The 20,539-nt window shown below is 50.2% G+C and overlaps 1 protein-coding gene across 1 annotated transcript in view; it reads left to right on the top strand.

The window, feature by feature from the left end:
* TGFA (transforming growth factor alpha) overlaps window positions 1-13,749 on the top strand; it is a 116,685-nt gene extending 102,936 nt beyond the window's left edge. Inside the window, exons 4-6 of the mRNA XM_055122783.1 lie at window positions 5,140-5,289; window positions 7,812-7,921; window positions 10,092-13,749. Of these exons, the coding sequence (XP_054978758.1) occupies window positions 5,140-5,289; window positions 7,812-7,921; window positions 10,092-10,099 (268 nt within the window). The 3' untranslated portion in view covers window positions 10,100-13,749. The remainder of the gene's footprint in view (window positions 1-5,139; window positions 5,290-7,811; window positions 7,922-10,091) is intronic.
* Window positions 13,750-20,539: the final 6,790 nt, after the last annotated feature.

Here is a 20,539-nt window from a genome sequence, read left to right as displayed (position 1 = left end):
TAACATACTTGCTTGTATTCTTGTATATACGGGCTTAAATGGCCCCAGAATGAAATACAACCACCTTCACACACTTCCCTCTTACTGTGGTGGGAAGATGCTCACTTGTTGGGTGAGTGTTTGAATATTACCTGTAATGAACTACTGTGAACTACTTTATGAAAATAGGTAAAAATTTTCCACTTTATAAAAATAGTATAAAATTAAAAAAAGAAAAGAATGTACAGAGAAGAAAGGAAAATCCTTCAGTAACTAGGACTGGGGAAACTGGAGAGGTGTATGCAAAAAGTAAAAACTAGCACTCTCTCTCATACCAGACAAAACTGTCAATTCCAAATGTTTTAAGGACTTGAAAACCTGAAGCCGTAAAATATATAGATGGAAACGTAGTTGATAAACTCCTTGGCACTGGCTTTTTTCAGAATCTCTGGACTCAACTCAAATGACAACAAGAGCAAAAGTAAACAAATGGGACTACCCCAAACTGATATGCTGCTGCATCATGAACAGAATCTTCAGTGGCCTGAAATTGCAGCTCACAGAAAGAAATGTTTTCAAATCACATATGCAACAAAGGGTCACCGAAATATGTTGAGTGCATAGAATTCAACAACAAAACCTAATTTAAAACCAGAAGGAGAATTTGAAAACACGTTTTCCCAAAGAAGACATTCAGAAGGTTCACAGGCAAATGAAGATATTCCTCATCCATTGTTAGTGAAGTACAAATCCAAGCTACAGTAAGATCCCACCTCGTAGCAGTTAAAATGGCTATTACAAAAAGACAAGAAATAGCACTGGTGAGGAAGAAAAGAGAACTTTTATACACTAGTGGAAATGTCAACTATACAGCCATGATGGGAAGCAATATGAAGATTCCTCAAAAAATTAAAAATAGAAAATCCATATAATCCAGGTACCACACTTCTGGTAGTTACCCCCAAAAAAATCTAATACAAAAACATTAATTTGAAGAGTTGTATGCATGCCCGTGTTTATTGAGAACACTGTTGGTATGATTGTGAATCAGTCTAGCCTCTGTGGAAAACCACAGGGGTATTCCTCAAAAAAATTAAAAATAGAAATACTGTGTGACCCTGCTATTCTACTTTTGGGTATTCACTGTAGCACTATAGCACTGTCGTCCTGCTGTTCATCGATTTGCTCAAGCAGGCACCAGTAACGTCTCCATCATAAGATTTATTGTTACTGTTTTTGGCATATTGAATATGCCATGGGTAGCTTGCCAGGCTCTGCCATGTGGGCAGGATACTCTTGGTAGCTTGCCAGGCTCTCTGAGAGGGACGGAGGAATCGAACCTGGGTGGGCCACATCAAGGCAAACAGCCTACCCGCTATGCTATTACTCCAGTCCTTTGGGTATTCATCTGAAGAATATAAAAACCACCTATCCAGAAAAATACACACACCCCTATGTTCACTGTAACATTATTTACAATGGACAAGATATGAGAAAAGTGCAAATGTCCATCAACAGCTGAATGGCTAAAGATGTAGATACACACAGCATGGAATACTACTCAGGTATAAAGTAGGCAAGTCTTGCTGTTAGCAATACATGCACAGACCTTGAGGTATTATGCTAAAATAGGCCGGGCAGGGAAAGATAAATAACATATGACCTCACTCATGTGGAATATAAAGAAACAAAGCTAATAAACAAAGCAAAACAAAAGCAAACCCTTCTCCCTAGAAAGAACTGATTGGCTACCAGAGAGGAGTGGTGGGGCAGGTAAAATGGAAAAAGCCAGTTAATTGTATGGTGGTAGAGAGAAGCTTGACTTTGGTGCGGGCCATGATGTTGTGTAAACAGATGTCGAATGCTAGTGCAGTGCAGCTGAATCACATAACGTTACAGACCAAAGTGGGCTCAGTGGAGTTTATAAAGCCTGTCCCGGCCACTCCCTTCCAGCACAGGTCTGGAGAGTTGGCATCCTTGGGCAATACCTCGGAGCCTGATCTTTTTTTCAAGGAAAAGTCTTCTTTCTGGAGAATCCCCACCTCTTCCACTTTGTTCTGCCTCCTGATTCTGCTCTCTCCTTGCTGGCTCTCTGGAGAAAGACTTTAAACCTTTTGCACCCCTATTGGGCCGAAAATGCTCAAGTCTCTTTCACTCCTTTGAGATTGGAGGCTAAACCAAGAGCCAGGTTTGATGCTGGCTTTCTCCTTGATGTCCCATCCCCCTCCATCTTGGGACACCGGGACACAGCCTGGGGAATGAGTGCGCCCAGCTCGGGCATAGGCGGCCCCAGCAGGTTCCATGTGAGCTTCTCTCCTTTCCGTAGCCGGTGTCTGCAGGCACCAGTGTTGACATTTTTGTGTCAGGATTAAATGAGAAAATCCAGGTTTAATGGAAATGGACCCTAAGCAGCAAAGCAAGTGCCTAAACTCCAGCACAGCAGGTAGGGCATTTGCCTTGCACACGGCTGACCTGGGTTCAATTCCTCCATCCCTCTCGGAGAGCCCAGCAAGCTACCGAGAGTATCCCGCCCGCACAGCAGAGCCTGGCAAGCTACCCATGGCGTATTCGATATGCCAAAAACAGTAACAACAAGTCTCATAACGGAGACGTGACTGGTGCCCGCTCGAGCAAATCGATGAACATCAGGATGGCAGTGCATAAGGTACATAAAAATTGAGCTTTGGGGTGAAGCACCCCATGGAAGACCTTTTCACAGTGATGTCTCAGAGGGGAGATACAAGCAGCTGGTTTGGTTTTGTTTGGATGGGGATTTTTCTGTTTGTTTTGTTTTGTTTTGGGGGGCGGAGCACACCTGGTGATGCTCAGGGTTAATTTCTGGCTCTGTGCTGAGGAATTTCTCCTACCGGTGCACCAGTGACCATATGAGATGCCAGGGATTGAACCCAGGTTGGCTGCATGTACAGCAAGTACCCTACCTGCTGTACTGTCACTCCCCCACTTTTTGTTCTAGCATCTCCTGTTTGTTTTGTTTTGTTTTTACAGTGCTACAGTGCTTTTATTAAGGTTATTTTCTCCACATATTTAAATCTCTTTTTTTTTTAATTTTATTGAATCACTGTGAGATAGTTACAAGCTTTCATGTTTGGGTTACAATCACACAATCATCAAACACCCATCCCTCCACCAGTGCACATTCCCCACCACCAATATCCCTGGTATACCCCCCTTTCCCTGCCTCCATGACAGACAATATTCCCCATACTCTCTCTCTACTTTTGGGCATTATAGCATCTCCTGTTTGCCATAAACTTGAAGTCCACACAGTACCAGCTCCTTTTCATGGTTTCTCTGAGTGGGCAACACCATCCCGGGGTGCAGGAACAATCCAGGGGCTTAGTAACTGCCTTGGGATGGGGGTGGGGGCTTTTTATTTGTTCATTTTCTGGGAGGTGCTGAATGACTTTTTTTGTTTTTCCTGAAAAGAATATGGTAGGCCAAATAAGTATGAGAATCTCTGCTGAACTATAAAAAATTACTGCATTTGTATTGCTACTGAACAAAGCCCAGTGCTCAGGAAAATAAATTTACTGTTTCTCCTTCTTGACTCCGGCATGTGGGGATTGCAGCTCAGGAACACAGGTTTAGAGGAGTCACCTGGTATGATAGCAGGCACACCCGGACTTTCATCTGCCCTTTGTTCCTCAAAGGTCTTATCTAAAAGTGAAGAGATACTTATCAGCAGACTAAGTATCTGCTGATACTTAGTCAAAGGTAGTTAATCCATCATCACTATATGTGGATGGAGGATTGAAGCTTTAAATGCAGCCTGCATGAACTGGAGCAATGCTGGGGGCACAGGTGGGGAGTTTTCTGTGGGAAGGAAATTCTCCCATCTAAGAAGGAATGGAGGGGGGGGGGAACTGGAGCGATAGCACAGTGGGTAGGGCGTTTGCTTTGCATGCGGCCAACCCGGGTTTGATTCCCAGCATCCATATGGTCCCCCAAGCACCGCCAGGTGTAGTTTCTGAGTGCATGAACCAGGAGTAGCCCCTGTGCGTTGCTGGGTGGACGCAAAAAAAAAAAAAAAAGGAAAGTGGGGATCAAACACTTCCATTATGTCATTACAGCCAGAAATTCACCACATGGAAAGGAGCTGAGTTCAGCATCTGCTGCTGAGAAGCCTGTGCTTAGGGGAGAGGAGCCCCCTCATTCAGAGGCCCTTGGTTCCTTGTGGTTGGACCGTGTTCTGGGGACCAGCCCCCAGGAACCACCTGTGGCCCCTCCAGAATCAGGAGTTGGGGAGCTCGGCAGAGGGAGAACAGATGGAAAAGGCATTGCCCCCTTCTGCACCACCGTGGGGGTGGGCCTCTGACAGCAGCAACACTAGGCAGAGCCTCCATTGCGGCTGCCCGCCCCCCGCCCTGCACCTACTCCACATGCCATGCCCGACCTTGATCCCTGTGGAAATAGGGACTCCCAGCTTCCCACAGCTGTGGCCGTGCAGACAGTGGCGCTGCTGCGCCCTGCGCCAGCCCGCAGCCCCCACGCTTGCCTCAACTGAGAATGGCGTGATTCCAGGCCATTGGGTCTCCCTCTGACTTCTCATGTTTTTCTTTCTCCCATCATCAGAAACTCTGAAAACACATCTGCTTAAAAAAAAATAATAATAGGGGCGGGCTGGAGCGATAGCACAGCGGGTAGGGCGTTTGCCTTACACGAGGCCGACCCGGTTCCATTCCCAGCATCCCATATGGTCCCCTGAGCACCGCCAGGGGTGATTCCTGATTGTGGAGACCCCTGTGCAACGCCGAGTATGACGCCAAAAAAAAAAATTTAAAAAAAAAAACAATAATAATAATTATTATTATTATTATCTGGCTTTTTATGAACTGCCAACATGGACACCATGGCAGAAACACAGTTTTATAGGTTCCCTTTAGTCCCCCGGGAACAAGGGTTGGCAACAGTGATCATGAAGGGCCTCAGCTGACAATACTCAGGGGTCATCCCCAGCACGAAAGGCAGGCGTGAGGAAGAAGGAGCTAGGTGGCCAGCACTTTTGCCTCTGCTTGAAAAAGCCGAGTAGTCCCATTAAAAGGCTTTCTCCAGGAACTTGGGGACCCTCTGTCCCACTTGGCCTCTTTTCTGGGGGAACCTTGTACCAAGAGAACACACTGACGCTCCTTTCTTCCCCAGCTGCCACTCTGGGTTCGTAGGCGCCCGCTGTGAGCATGCCGACCTCCTGGCCGTGGTGGCAGCCAGCCAGAAGAAACAAGCCATCACCGCCCTGGTGGTGGTCTCCATCGTGGCCCTGGCGATTCTCATCATCGCATGTGTGCTGATCCAGTGAGTAGTGGCCGGCCACGGTCCTCCCCCTCCCTCTGCTGCACCTCAGGGTACCGCCCACATGTTCGATGGGTTTTATCAAAGCCACGCATTCTGGGAGGGTCCCCAACGGTGGTCCATGCACTGCAGAGGCCGGCACAGAGCCAACAGCACTGTTCGCTCGCTCTGCCTTGAGCATGGGAAGGGGGGAGCATGCCTGAGAGATCCGGCAGGTGCTCACAGCCCCAGGGGGCAAGGCCACTGGCCCTCATCACAACTCCTAGAGCCCCTGTCCCCAGAGGCCTAGTTGCCCTCATGACCAGCTGACAGCAGCCCTGCCCCTTTCTCTATGTCTCTCCTTCCTCATCGTCACAACCGCAAAGGCTGTGTTCATCTTCTGAGCCCAGGAGAGACCCCTTTCAGCTCTTTCTTAGACCTGCTTACTTGCCCATTATCTGTCTTCAAAGAGAGAGACACCTCAGGGCTGTATCCCCAACTCTGGCCAGATGTATTCCCTACAGTGCCCCAGCAAAGGGCCCAGACCTGGCCCGGGCCAGCGCTAGACGTTGAGATCTGAACAGGACCTTCCTTCCTCCCCAAGAGGCCTGCGCTTCATTTGCAGGCATCATGGGAATGCTGTGATTGTAGGAAGTGACCAGCATTCCTGGCTCTGGCTAGGGTACAGTCCAGGCCCTGCCACTCGGGAAGAATCTTCCTGGGACCAAGAGCACCCACACAGACCAGCAGCCTTGCCCCTCTCATATGAGCTGCTCGTGTGTGCTGTTCCACAAACACAGTCCTGTTTCTCTGCCAGAGACTTGGGATCAAGACAAGGGGCCTTTCTGGGCCTTTGCAGGGGGTGCTGAAAGACAGGTATTGCAGACTTTCTAGAGCAAGACTTCTTAGACATTTTCCACTGGTAACCCCTTTGCAGCAGATTAATTTTTATGCAACCTCGGGTATAGAGGTGTATATAATAGGTATTCCGATCAGTTACTGACAGCAAATCAGAAAGAAAATTTTTTAAACAATTTAATTTTTCACAACCCCCACATTCAGTGACATGACCCCATGTGGGACGCCACCCACAGTTTAAGAATCTAGGCTCTTTGGGACCAAAGAGATGACGCAGGGGTTAAGGCACTTGCCTTGCCTGCAGCCAACCCTGGTTCAAGTCCCTAGCGTTTTGCATACAGTCCCCTGAGCACCTTTAGGAGTGACCTTTCAAGTCAGTCATGGCCCAACCCCTCTCCCACTAAAAAAAATAAAAGGATGAGGCTCTAGAAACAGGACGTATCTAAGTGACCTGGAGAGTCTCTGTCACTCACAGGGTGGCAGCCATCCCACATCTCCTCTGTCCTCTCCCTCATTGGCGGAGTCCAAGATCAGAAACAGGCTGGTGGTTCCCTGGGCGTGGGGTCAGGTTGGGAGCAACTCATCCCATATGGGAGGGACCCAAGTCCTTGGTCCCCTTCTCTGGGATGCTGGGAAGGGAGAGGCAAGCCTGCCCAGCTCACTGCCAGCTCTCAACAGTCTCGGGTCTAGAAGGAAGAACTCTGGGTCTCTCCAACCTGGAATGAGCCCGTCACAGCTTGGAACCCACACAGGGCCTCCTGCCGAAGCCCACTGCCCTGGCCTTTCACTGTCCACCCAGCCGAAGCAGGTTGGGCAGGAACATCTCGGATCCATGAGATTCAGGAACCCAAGTAGCCTTCCTGGGACAGAACTGAGAGGGGGCTGGAGAGAGGCCAGAAGCAGCCAACCAGCACGGAAGGGAAAGCACAGGGACAGACTTGCTTCCTCTGCTCGGTTTTCAGGCTCCTGGGAGCTGAGCTCCCCCTCAGGCGGCTCTGCCCTGCTCCATGCCTCCTCCTCGGCCCTTCTTTTCAGTTCCCCGGTCTCCCTTCCAGGCTAACTCTGCTAGCTGGTCAGTTCTGCCCACTGCACTAAGAGAGGTAGAACACTCATAAGCCTCACCCTCTGGGTTCTTGGTGACACAAGGTCACCGCGACGCTGGGTCTGCAGCAACTAGAGAATATTAGTCCTTGGAGGAGGCTTCAGAGCCACTGAGGTCTACGACTTGTTCTCATTCTTTCCATGAGCCAATTCATTTCCTGCTTTGCTGCTGCCAGTACCTAGTGGGTGACCCCCTCCCAGGCACTCCAGGCCCTGCTGCCTGAGCTGGCTGCTTTGTCCCTAGTCCATCGGCACTTCTGAGGCTGGGACTACATGTATGGAGTTACCTACTGCTAAGCTGGGAGCAGCAGGGCAAGGTATTTGCCGATGGAGCAGAATTGCACCATCGGAGCTGGTAGTTTGGGGTCACCAATAGGTACTGTGTGGCTGGCCAGCATCTTCCCCAGAGACCCCTGTTCTGCAGGGCGTTGCGTCCCTCTGTTGTGCCTGTCCCTCCTGGGCCCCTCTCCCCCAGAAAGGCTGACTTAGAGCCCCAACTAGCCCAGTCAGCCTCAAGGGTGGATGCTGCCCGGGCCAGGCCCGGCTGCCAGGCTCCTGCTCAGACCCTGTTCTCTGTGTCCTCGCAGCTGCTGCCAGGTCCGGAAGCACTGTGAATGGTGCCGGGCCCTCGTCTGCCGGCACGAGAAGCCCAGTGCCCTCCTGAAGGGAAGGAGCGCATGCTGCCACTCTGAAACAGGTAAGGGCTGTATCCAAGGTCCTGCCCCCTTAGAGGCTGCGTGAGAAACAGGACCGTGTTCTCCAGGCCAGCGAAGGAGTTTGGGAAGCTGAAGCAGAAGAAAGGAGGAAAGGAAAAAGGTCGTTAGAGGGCCAGGAGTGTAGCACAGCAGCCCAATGCAGGTCTCACAAGCCCAAATCCTGGGGTCCATCCTCTTCAAATAAAAATGATGGTGAGGGGCCAGAGAGACAAGACAAGTAGGGGGAGGCACTTCCTTTGCATGCAGCCAGCCTCATTTTGAGACACTGGCACTCTATATGGCCCCCTGGGCACACCCTAGGGGCCTTCCTGGGCACAGATCCAGGAAGGGACCCTGTGGAGGTATGGCCACCACAAAAAAAAAAAATGAAGAAAATGGAAGAGGAGGAGGAGGAAGTGGAGGAGGTAGTGATGGTGGAGGAGGTGAAAGAGGAAGACGAGGAGGAGGAAGAGGAATGGGATCTAGCAGTGTGGCTCAGTGAGCATCTGCTCTGCAGCTGTGAGTCCTTAAGTTCAATCCCCTGCACCACCCTCTATACTAAGTGCGATCCCAGTGGCATCACTGTTTGTGGGACCTGGTGCCAACTGACCTGAGCAGTCCGGATACAGACACCGCAGGCTGATCTGCCAGGATGTCCTTGTCAGTTCACATTGCGTTTGGGAAGCTCACGGGTTCCTGGGGAGGGTAGGAAGAAAGGTGCCTGGGGAGCTGGGCCACTGTCTTGTCCTGTCCCACAGTGGGACTGTGACATGTGCACAATGTTGCCAGCCAGCCTCAGAGCCAGAGCCCGGCCTTTCTTCATCTCCCAAACCACCATAATTATTTTTAAGCAGTTATTTTGTCTTAGGAGGCCCACAGTCTTGAAAATGCTAATCCAGAGAGATAGTACGACAAGTAATGTGTTTTCCTTCCACATGCCTGGTCTGGAGTTCGATCCCTGGTACCTCATATAGTTCCCCATGAGCCACTAGGAGTGATCTTTGAGTGCAGGTAAACTGAGTCTGCCCAGGACATGTTTGGGTATTGTCATGAGTCCTGGGACAAGATCCAGTGCCTCAAAGTGCCCCATTCTTGTTTCTTTTCCACTGTTCTGGGGGACCATTCCTCACCTAATGAAGGAAGTACTTCTATTTCTTCTCCGAGCACCAACAGAAAAGATGTTTATGTCTATTCTGAGAAAGCATGTAGTAGATTCTGTACTTGACAGTCATTTGAGGAGAGAAGGTTCTGGTGGATGTTCCTCCTTCACCACCCGCTTTTGTAAAGATGTTATGGGCTGGGAGCCTGGAACATGACTGGCCGTAAGAGCAGAAACCCCTGTACCTGAGATGAGGCGGGCTCCAAATCCCAAGTGGCACCTTCTAGAGCTGACAGGAGCCCTTTTGAAGCTGACCCACTGATTCACACCAGGCCAGGGTGTTCCCTCTGCAATTTCCAGAAGGTAGATCAGGGAAGTTCTGGGATCCAGAAGTGACCCCAGCCTAGTAGACTCGGGAGCTGCTGGAAATGGGTCTAACCCAAATTACCACAGAGGCTGGGCCACAAATGGGTCCTTTCTTTTTTTTTTTTTTTTTTTTTTCTTTTTGGGTCACACCCGGCGATGCACAGGGGTTACTCCTGGCTCTGCACTCAGGAATCACTCCTGGCGGTGCTCAGGGGACCATATGGGATGCTGGGAATCGAACCCGGGTCGGCCGCGTGCAAGGCAAATGCCCTACCCGCTGTGCTATTGCTCCAGCCCCCATGGGTCCTTTCTTGAAGGAAGCCATTCTGCCACCAGAGTCACCAGCACCAGCTCAGGTGCTGTCCACTCAGCCGTCCCTAGTAGGGGAACAAACTCCAGTCTCAGCTGAACCACCTCCAGTTGAATTTAGTCCCCTGCACAACAGGGTGTAGCCCCCTAGCCCCGGCCATACCTCCCACTCTCTTCTCTCATTGAACACTCCCTCCGTTTCCTGTACTCCGGTAGCGTGGAGAACTGTGATCTCAGAAGCTGCTGCCCCTGAGGCCAAATCAGCAGCACCAGAGCAGCCCTGACTGCCTGAGAGAACCTAGTGACCAGTTTCAGCTCCAAGTTTCTGAGCCAGGCCAGCTTCCCAAGCATGACTGCGATTTGACTCCAGAACTTAACCTGTCTTTCCCTCTTGGCAGTGGTCTGAAGACCCTGAGGAGAAGCTCAGCCAGGTGGAGGGGGCGACCTGAAGAAAGGACTTCTCAAGGCCAGCACCGCGAGGGACACCGGGCCATGCCGGCCAGCCTTTCCTACCCAGCCTGTAATCACCTGAGCAGCCTTTCCGTCTTTTGTGGGCCTTCCTTCAAAGCTCTGTCAAGAACTCTGTCTGCTTGGGGTTATTTGGTGTCCTGAAGAAGAAATCCATGGGCCACTGTCTAAAAACTGGACCAAAGGAACTGAGAAAGGGAGGACTCCCTGTTTGCCCGGCTTCAGCGTGTGTGGTGCCCAGCCTCTGTGTGCAGGCAGACGTCTCCCGCCAGCCTCCAGTGCCAGACAGCATTTGTCTCTCATGGGTCTGTGTCCCTTCAACAGGATCCATCCTGCCCAACACCAAGGATTTCCTATTGTTGGTTTTGTTTTTGTGTTGTTGGTTTTTTTTTTTTTATATCCACTTTTGGGAAAAGGTGAACAAGGGTCGTATCGAGATGTTAAATGTGAAAGGAACCGTATCCGCCCTCTGTGCACCAGACCTTCCGCCGCCAGCCCAGCGTCTTCCTCGGCAGGGTGATGAGGACCTTCTCCAGGCATCATGCCCCAGGGAAATGCTTTCTTATTTATTAGATGGATGAGGGGTTTTCTTTTTCAATCTTTTACACAGCCGATGTAGAAAGCATAAAAGCCTTTCAGACTTCTGTATTCATGATGTCCATGTTGCTGGATGTAAAGTGACGGTTGTTAGAAGTGTCTTGACCTCTTTGAGGCTTGGGATAAGCCACCGGCAGGCAGAGACGAGAGCAGAGGATGAGGTTTCTGATGGGGACAAAGACTGGGCTCCAGAGGTTGTGCCACTTAAGACACCAAGTGGGAAGGAAAGCTGGCAAATTTGAAGAAAAGCGGCCCATTTGTCACCTCTGTGGGAGAGAGAGGAAGATCGTGTGAGGGGGGAGAAATTCCAGTGTACTCCACAGCTCCCTGGTGGGACAGCTCGCTTCCTAGGGAGTCCTCGGAGAGCACACTCACAACCGAGCATAAGCCAAGAGCCATGGCATTTGGGGCCACATCCAGGAAAAGGGGACCAGTGATTTATTTTTCATGTTGTTGCTAGGTTGATTTGTTGCTTTATTTTCAAAAGGAGAAATGTAATTTTCCTATTTATCTTCAAGCACTCAGAGGAATATTCCAGTGACTTTTTTCATTTTCCATTCAGGATGCTGGTTTTATGAACCGAAACTCTCACAAGTCACCTCCACCATGTAGGTCTTGCTTCCCCCCCCCCCACCCCAGAGAAGGAAAAATTGTTCTCCTGAGCAACTGGGGCCATTCTGGCCCCCGGGGGCCTGCCTGGGAGAAGCTCTGGTTGCCTCCAACTCAACAGCAGGACACTCGTCCCTAGGAATTTCCATGAACATTTGGAAACAGTTAACAGTGAAATAATATGTCAATTCCTTATGTGAGGGAACTCTTTATTCACTAATATTTGGAAAAGACCAGGCTCTGTGTATTAACCCTTCAGTGCACCTAGTTCCTCACACGGTGAAGGGGACTTTTCAAATACATGAGTTGCCTTGAAATTTCCATCAGGAAATTTGGTCCTCCCCTAGTTCTTCCTTGCCATCTTCCCATTAGTGTCTATGGATTTTCTCCTTGTTCCTTCTCACTGAAACAGTTCTCTGACCTTGGCCAGCATGTGGGCACTGGGGCTGAAGGAAGCTGCACCCAGACCACCATCATCAGAACCGGGGTTTGCTCCCCAGCAGACTGCCAGCAGTGTCATTGGCCCAGCTCCCAGAACTCAAATCAGGTTTCCCTTTGCATTCCTGGGCCAGCCCACTACAGCAAGGGAGATTGGTGGCAGAGGCTTGACAGAAGCATCTTACTCAGAAACCATACCCATCAGTGCCGGGGGTGCCCCTGCTAACCTATTGTACACCCCTCACCTCAAGCCTCTCCTGTAAGCCCAAGGGTCTGATTTAAAGACTTAATGGATGAGTGACTTTGAACTGACTTTGAACTTGAGATCCTTTTTTTTTTTTAACCATAGAGCAATCTCTCTAGAAACTTCAGGAGGTCTGATTGCCTTTCAAGAGAATGCCCCAAACCCATTTTGTTTCTCGTGACTCACAATGACACTGTCCATATTCGATCTGGAAGCATCTAAGACCTTTGCAGAGGCGTAAGAGAAGGGTGGGTGCAGAAGGAAACTTCTGGGTTCTCTGTGGGGACTGCAGATTTGATTTCCATAAGGGTTCGGTGCCTGGAGCCCAGCAAACCACACACAGCCATGGCCCCTTCCCAAGCCTGTGCAACCACACAGCCATCACAGTCACCAACTGGAAAGTGGCTTTCCAGGGCCCACTGCACCAGCAGGCAGGACGAGTTGCTAGGAGAGGTGAGGGCCAGGGCAGTCCTGGCTACCTTTGCTTTGTCTACACCGCAGATGAGAACTTACCTTTGGCCTTCAGTGGGGCTAACAGCAGTGGGGATGTCACTTCCCCAGCCTGGGGAGCAGCCATGCCCCTGGAAGTGAGGGACACGGCTGTTTCCAAGGTCTGTGTCCAGGGAGGGATATGAAAAGTCCTCAGTTGATGAAAGGAGAGGTGCTTCCAAATCTTTGCAGGAACCGGAGTGCTCCCCCATGGTTCTGCAGTGGAGACGTCCTAGAGCACCCGAGCAGGAGGCATTGCCTTGTAGATGAAAACAGCACCCCCCGCCCTCTCCCCCATACCCACTTTCTGGAAGAAGCATCTGGACATGCAGGGAACACACAGACAAGAGTGTGCCCCTGTGCTCCAGTAACAGAGGAGGACAGAATGGTCTCAGAGCCTGTTGGCCTCAGAAAGAGGAGAGGTGGGATTCACCAACCCACTCCCACAGGCAATGCAGCAGGAAGTGCAGAGCCTGATTTTAGGAGAGCGCCCCCTGGAGGTGGAAAGGTCTGGCGTCCTCAGCCGGTGGGTTGTTGCCTGGATTCTGCAGGTGGGCCCAGCTGTTGCTCGCCCAAGGCCATCTGGCAGCAATGAATCAGCGCCCCTGCATCATTGCACCCCGACCCCTCTAGTAAGAGTGTGGGCTCTGATTTCTTGAACCCACTCAGCAGTGCGGGCTGGGGAGTGGGGCATTGGAGAACTGAGGTAAAGGAACAGGATGAAGGGAGACATCACAGAAATAAGACAAATGCTTAGATGAGTTCGTCATGTTCTAACATAAGACCTATCTCTCCATCCAAGCATTATATGGCTTTCTAGAAAGATCTAGTGGTAAACACATATACAGTACTGAAAAGTAAACCCTCTTCCTAGTGTAATAACTGCCTGAAGTGTTCGACTTTTCATTATCTTTATTATAACACACCTGATGCTTTTTTTTTAGAACTCGTTTTTCTGACTTCTGTATATGTTGCACTGAAAAGGTTAATATTTAAATGTTTTAATTTATTTTGTGTGGTAAGTTAATTTTGATTTCTGTAATGCATTAATGTGATTAGCAGTTCTTTTCCTTAATATCTGAGATTACACTTATTTAAAGCATAGTGAGCGATACAGAACGCGGTTGTGTTTCACAGTGATGTGCATCATTGTTCAGCTGTACTGTACCTTATTTGGAAGGATGAAGGAATGAACTCTTTTTATTTCCTAAGTCAAGACTGGAACTCTTTTTTTTTTTAATTGTTTCTTCTATGAGAGGGGACATTGCGCGGGCAAATTAAGATTTTTTTTCTCCAAATATGAATAATGAAAGGGAAATGGTGTACTTAATCAAAATGTGGTCATCTGTAGCTGGGGAGAGAGCTCAGGGGTCAAGGTACATGTTCTGCATATCTCAGGCTCTAAGTGTGATCTCTGGCACTGCAGAGTCCCCCAGCACCATCAGGTGACCCTGGAGGCCCCTGAACACCTCTAGGTATGGTCGTGATGGCCCCGAGCGCCAATGAGCCCAAGTAGTGTCTCATCACCAGGCCCAAACTTGCAACTGCCCAGCCTGGTTAGCTCCAGAACCACTTGGGATTCCCCATCCAGAAACAATGTGGAAGCCATGTTAAATGTTAACATTGTTAACACATGTTTAAAACAACGTTAAAATGAACCTCAGTTGAGCCCTCTCTACTTGCAGAAACAAAATTCTCTATAAAGTTCTTCTCAATTTAGGTATTTTTATGTGTGCAGCTAATCTGGAAGAAGAAGATGTCTGGTACACAATCCCTTCCCCTGAAGGAATCGAGTTTCAGCTGGGAAGACAGACTGACATGCAGAAAACTCCTGCAGAGCCTTTCTAGACCAAATCCATATTCACCACATTATTGTCGGAGGAGGGGTAGAGAGATGTGGGTCTCCGGGGTGCACCCCAGGCCAGCAGCAGCCTCCCCGGGGAACGTCCCGCTCCCGAGAAGGCCCAGGAGAGTTCTGAACTCTGCAGGCCTCCGGACAGTCAGAAGCGTGTGTAGCCACCGCCACACCCTCAACCTCAGGCCCCATTGCACTTTACATTGGCTGGTTCTGCAAGAAGATGGAGATTCAGGCCATTCCATGTCCTAGCATGTCTGGTCCGGTGTCTGGCCTTCTTTCCAGGAGAAAGAGAGACTGCTGCCACACCACATGTTTCCCCTCCTGTCCCTGCTCCAGGCATCCTCCATCCTTACTGCTGTGATGGTCTATCTCATTCCTTCTCCCTCAACTGTAAGCCCTTCTCTTACAGGGTGCCTTACTGCCAGAGGCAGGGTCCAGTGATTGTCCCTGGTCCTAGCCAGTTGCACTGGGGTAGCTGGGGGAGTTAGAAAGAAGGGCCCCTTCCAGAAAAAAATAAAGCACTTAGGAAGGACAAGCCAAACCAGATCTTCCTTCATTCCCTCAGATGACTTATAGTTGCAACCTGGATCCATGTTCTAGACTGGAATGTTCTATTGTTAATCTGATGGTTCACTTGTCAGCCCTGACTCCTATTTGTCCTCACTTTTGCCCGGTCCAGTCTGAGGTGTTAGAGAATGATCCAGCCTTTCCTCCTCTCTATCTCACATCTCCTTGCCAACCACTGCCTTTGACTCTAGCACCAACTTTTTTTTTTAATAAACTGCTGTGAGATACAGTGACAAACTTTCGTGATTACATTTCAGTCATACAGTAATCGAGTTACCCATCCCTCCACCAATGCCCATTCTCCACCACCAGTGTTCCCAGTGTCCCTCCTGCCATCCCCACCCTTTCCCACTCCCTGCCTCTGTGGCAGGCACGTTTCCTCTTATTCTCTTTCTGCTTTTGGGTGTTATGGTTTGAAAAACAGGTACTAAGCAGCCATCGTGTTGGGTCCATAGTCTACTTTCAGCACACATCTCCCATACCGAGCAAGCCCTCCAACCATCATTTACTTAGTAGTTCCTTCTCTATCCCAGCTGCCCCTTCCCCAGCACATGAGATCAGCTACCAAGTCCTGTAGTGATCCTCCTGGCCCTTATCTCTACTATCCTTAGGTGTTTGTCTCCTATTATTTTACTTTATATTCACAAATGAGTGCAGTCATTCGATGTCTGCCCCTCTCTTTCTAACTCATTTCACTTAGCATGATACTCTCCATGACCATTCACTTATATGCAAATTTCATTATTTCATTTTTCTAACAGCTTCCTAGTATTTCATTGCGTAGATGTACCAGAGCTTCTTTAACCAGTCATCTGTTCTCAGGCACTCGGGTTTTTTCCAGATTCTGGCTATTGTAAATAGTCTAGCACCAACTTTTATCTTTTCCATATTTCCTCTCTGCAGGCCTTGCTTTTGCTAGCAGACCCTGGGATTTCTACCACAGACTTTCCCCCTCCAGAACCAGGGAATGCCATGCCCCTGGCCAGAGGACCTGTGTCTAGCCAACTCTGTTCCACTAGGCAAGGGTTGCTCACCCCAGCTGGACTGAATGATGGACTGTGGGAGCTGGCCCTGGGCAGCTTTTTTAATCTCTTCCTGGAGCCAGAGAGAGAACAAAGCAGACAGGGTGCTTGCCTTTCATGTGCCTGATCTGGATTTGATCCCCAGCACCACATATGGTCCCCTGAGTCTGCCAAGAGTGATCTCTGAGCACAGAGCCAAGAGTAAGCTCTGAGCACCACCGGATATGGCCAAAAAAATAAATAAAATCTGCTCCAGAGTTTCTAATTCAATCCCTCCTGCCCCTCTAGAGCCCACCAGGTCCCTAGAAAGCAGATGGCATGGGAGACGGTGGGTGGCCTAGAGCCAAGGGTGCCTGATGCCCACCCATGGCCTCATACCCTCGTCCAAGCTAAGGATCCCTTCAGGACTAGGTGTGAGCCCCTCAGGAGACACGGAGGTCTGGCCTCCTTTCTAGAAAGTCATCTAGGGCAGAGAAGTGAGAACTCATCTGGGAACAGAAACCTATAAAGGGCCCCACTTGAAGTCACGCATCGGTGGACAATGACTTTCCAGGGGCCAAACTGTGTCTTTGGTAATAAAAAAAACAAGGCAACACTCAAGCTGAGAGGGAGGGAGGAGGTGAGTCCCAGGGAAGCTTCAGTGCCTGGGTGCATCCTCATGGGCCCTGAGAAGGGAGAAGAGCCTGTGTGGCCGTGACGAGAGCCCAGTCCTGAGAGTGACCGTCACTGGAGGCCGAGGACTGGAGTGGAAATAACCAGGCGAGGCCGCTGCACTGGTCCCTGAAGTGTCTGCTCTGCACAGCCTGGAGATGATCCAGGCCTGGAACTGCCCTCCAGGAGGGCAGGTGCTGTGAGAAGCCACAACCCTCAAAGCTGGGCCCCCAGACCACAACTAGCAGTGCCCCCCACGCCTCAGCAGCCCCCCGAGCCAGAACACAGGGATCCTGGGTGGGCGGAGGCTGGCAGCAAAGACCTGGGGAGGGCTACGCCCTGCTGCTGGCTGGCTGTGTCCCCTGGTTCGCGGCTGATTCTCAGCCTCTGAGGCTCTTTGCTGGGGCACTGCAGAGATAAAGCTCACCTGCCTCAATGTGCATGCTTGATTCTCAGGACAAAACTACCTAGCACCATCCTAAATGTCATGCACAAGTTCTCCAACTCAATGGAGGGGACCCCCCAAACCCATCACCCAGTGACCTTCAAGTCAAAGTGGAAGAAGAAGGCATGAGGGAATCTCTCCAGAGCACAGGGACGTGGGGACAGTAGGAGTCACACTCAGAGACTTGCTCCCCCTTTCAAAGGGGCCAAGGGGGGCGTGGAGGAAACTGCCCTCCCACCACACAGTGAGGCAGCGTCTGGTCCTCAGGGAAGAGGCAAGGTCAGCTCCGTGCAGTGTCTTTCCCCGTGACAGGAGCCCGGCCTCGTGCAGTGCCCTGGGCTGGTGTCCTCTGCCTATGGACCTGACATTTACACAGCTCTCTATACTGCCCCCTTCTACAACATTCTTCTAGAATAGTCTCTGTGAGGGGTCGGAGAGGTGGTATGGGAGTAGGGCGCTTGCCTTGCATACAGCTGACCCGAGTCTGATGTCCAGAAGCCCATATGAAAGCCCTGGGCACTACCAGGGGTTAATTCCTAAGTGCAGATCCATGTGAAAACTCCTTAGCATTGCCAAGTGTGACCCTCCCTCAAAAAAACAAAACAAAACAAAACAAAATCCTAGAGAATGGTGAGCCTGAACTGGAGCCAGGTCTGCCCTGAGCCCTAACTGTGGGTTCTGCATCCTCTCTGGGCTTTGAATCCATGGTGGGGGCCTGGACCCTGTGCAGCCCCCTTCCCTACCGCACACAGGCACGAGAGCCTGTGTTTACCCCTCCCCAGAGGAGACCCCATGCAGGGACCACAGCGGGGATGGCTCTCTGGAGAGGACCTTCGTGACACTCTGAAATCCATTGCCCTCTTTCTGGGAGGCTGAGCCAGTGGGGGCCCTGGAGAAGGAAGAGGGCCCTCCCGCCTTTCTCTCACGGCTCCAGGACTGTTCCCCGAACACGACTCACCCCCTCTCACCCTATCCTACCCCTCTCACCTTACCCTACCCCCTTCCCCCGTCCCCCTGCACCAGGCTCCAGCCCTCACCACCCTCCGTGCACTCCACTGCCCTCCTTTGATCCACTATTCTTGGGATGGGGGGGCGGCAGCTGCCCAGGGGAGCTCCTTGGATGCCAGGTTTCTCCCCTTGCTCCTTAACTTTCAGGAAAGTGAGACACAAAGGCTGAAGATCCAAACGCCTCCGGGAGGGAAGCGAGTCACCTGCAATAGCCCTACAGCCTGTGAAGCGTGTCTGAATCTGGCTTCAGATGTGAGCCTCTGGAGCAGGCAGTGGCAGTGAGGACAGACACGGAGGGCAGTAGGCGCCTGTCAGCTCCAGCCCGGGGTGGAGGACCAGCAGGGTTGACCAGGACTCCCTCCCCCACCCCCCCCCCCACTTGTTTTTTCTTTCCCCACAAGAGAAGTAGAAGTCACAAGATTTTCCTTCATTTCTAAATGTGGCCTAAATGTAGAAGCCGTCTCCCGCTCCCCCCCCCCCCCCGCCGCACCCCTGCAAGCTGTCCTCAGGCCATGGGCCAGGAAACCTCTACTCCCGAGCTGTTTGCTTGTCCCAGGTCCTGCCAGGCCCTCTCACACCCCTCTCCCTCCTCAGTTTCCTTCTCCTGGAAATGGCTTTCTCGGCTTCTTTGCCCAAACAAACGTGTGTTCCTTCAGGAACAGGCTCACACCTCATTTTCTCTCTCTCCCAAGGCTTCCTGGAGCCCCAGGCGGAGCCTTCCAGCTCACCCGGAGCTCTTTCTGCAGACTCTGGGGAGACAGGCGAAGCATTGTGCTGCCGACGTTTGTTGACAACGCCCCCTCAGTTGTCCTGTGTCCCCAAGTCATCCTGTGTCCTCCTGAACTCTTCAAGGCCAGGGACCTCTGTCCTGGGCACTTTTCTCGCCCAGGCATTTAGCCTGAGGTCTGGAAGGCAATGCAATAACATGGTGTTGGACCGAACCATCACTGTCTCAGGCTTTGGCCAGGTCCTGTGGGGCAGTAACTGGGACGTGGTGTTGGCTGCTAAGTTAGACACTTACTCATCAGAGGTCTTTGACCCTCCCTGACCCTTGCCTCCTCTGAAGATCTTTGCTTTCAGTTGTCCACTTGATGATTTGGTACAGGTATCTGTTGTGAAATGATTACTACCACTAGGCGAGTTGACACCTCCCTTACCTCACATGACTACATACGTGTGGTGAGAACATTTAAGAGCCGCTCTCAGCAGCATGCCAAAGAACCAAACAGTGTTTACTATCGCCACAGTGCTGGCATTGGAAGTGGAGAGCCTGCTCCTAATTGGGTCTTTATTCTTTGACCTGGGCTGGAACGATAGCACAGCGGGTAGGGCGTTTGCCTTGCACACAGCTGGCCCGGGTTCGATTCCTCCACCCCTCTCAGAGAGCCCGACAAGCTACTGAAAGTATCTCGCCCACACAGCAGAGCCTGGCAAACTACCCGTGGCATATTCAATGTGCCAAAAACAGTAACAACAAGTCTCACAATGGAGACGTTACTGGTGCCTGCTCGGGCAAAATTGATGCGCAACGGAATGACAGTGATGACAGTGATTCTTTGACCAACATCTCCCTGTTTTCCAACCCTCCCAGCTCCTGGCAATCACAACTACTCGTTTATCTGTTTCTGCCTTTTTAGATCACACAGTCATTATGAAATAGTTTGTGTAGCATAATGTCCTCGAAATTGTCTCAAATTACAAGACTTCCTTTTTTTTCACAACTGAATAACATGCATGTTGATACATGTGTGTCTATACACTTATGTGTACATAGCTCAGTTTCTTTATCCATTCATCCATAAACGCAGGTTGTTTTCTTATCTTGGCTATTGTTAACAAGGCTGCAGTGAACTTGGAGAAGCAGATATTTCTTTAAGATCATGATTTCATTTTCCCTACATATATCCCTAGAAGAGGGAGAATTTCACTGAGTGATAGAGCTGGTTATACTTGAGGATTCTTAATACTGTTTTTCTTAGTGGGAACACCTTTGTGGGTGTCGTCAGTTGAACAAAAGGATCTCCCTTGTCTCCAAATCCTCACCAGTACCTCCCTTTCATCTTTTTTATTATAACCATTCTAAGTGGCATGAATTGACTTGTGTTTCAGTTTGCATTTATTTGATGAGTATTAATTTTGAGTACATTTTCATGTGTTCATCTTTTTGGCCACATATATGCTTTCCCTTAAAAAGTATCTATTGGGACCTCCTTCCATTTTATATCAGATTGGGTTTGGGGTTTCGTTTTGCTTTTGTTATTGAGTTGTGTGTTTCTGACATTTGGATGTTAAACTCTTATAAGAAAAATGGCTTACAAATATTTTTCCCATTATGAAATTGACTTTTCATTGTTAATAATTTCTCATACCATGAAGAAACCTTTTAGTTTGCCATAGTCCCCTGATTCATTTTTTACTTCTGTTTCTTGCATTTTTAGTGTTCTCACAAC

The sequence above is a fragment of the Sorex araneus genome, chromosome X (genome assembly GCF_027595985.1).
Source record: "Sorex araneus isolate mSorAra2 chromosome X, mSorAra2.pri, whole genome shotgun sequence".
NCBI lineage: Eukaryota > Metazoa > Chordata > Mammalia > Eulipotyphla > Soricidae > Sorex > Sorex araneus.
This window is presented reverse-complemented; position numbering and strand designations above follow the sequence as displayed.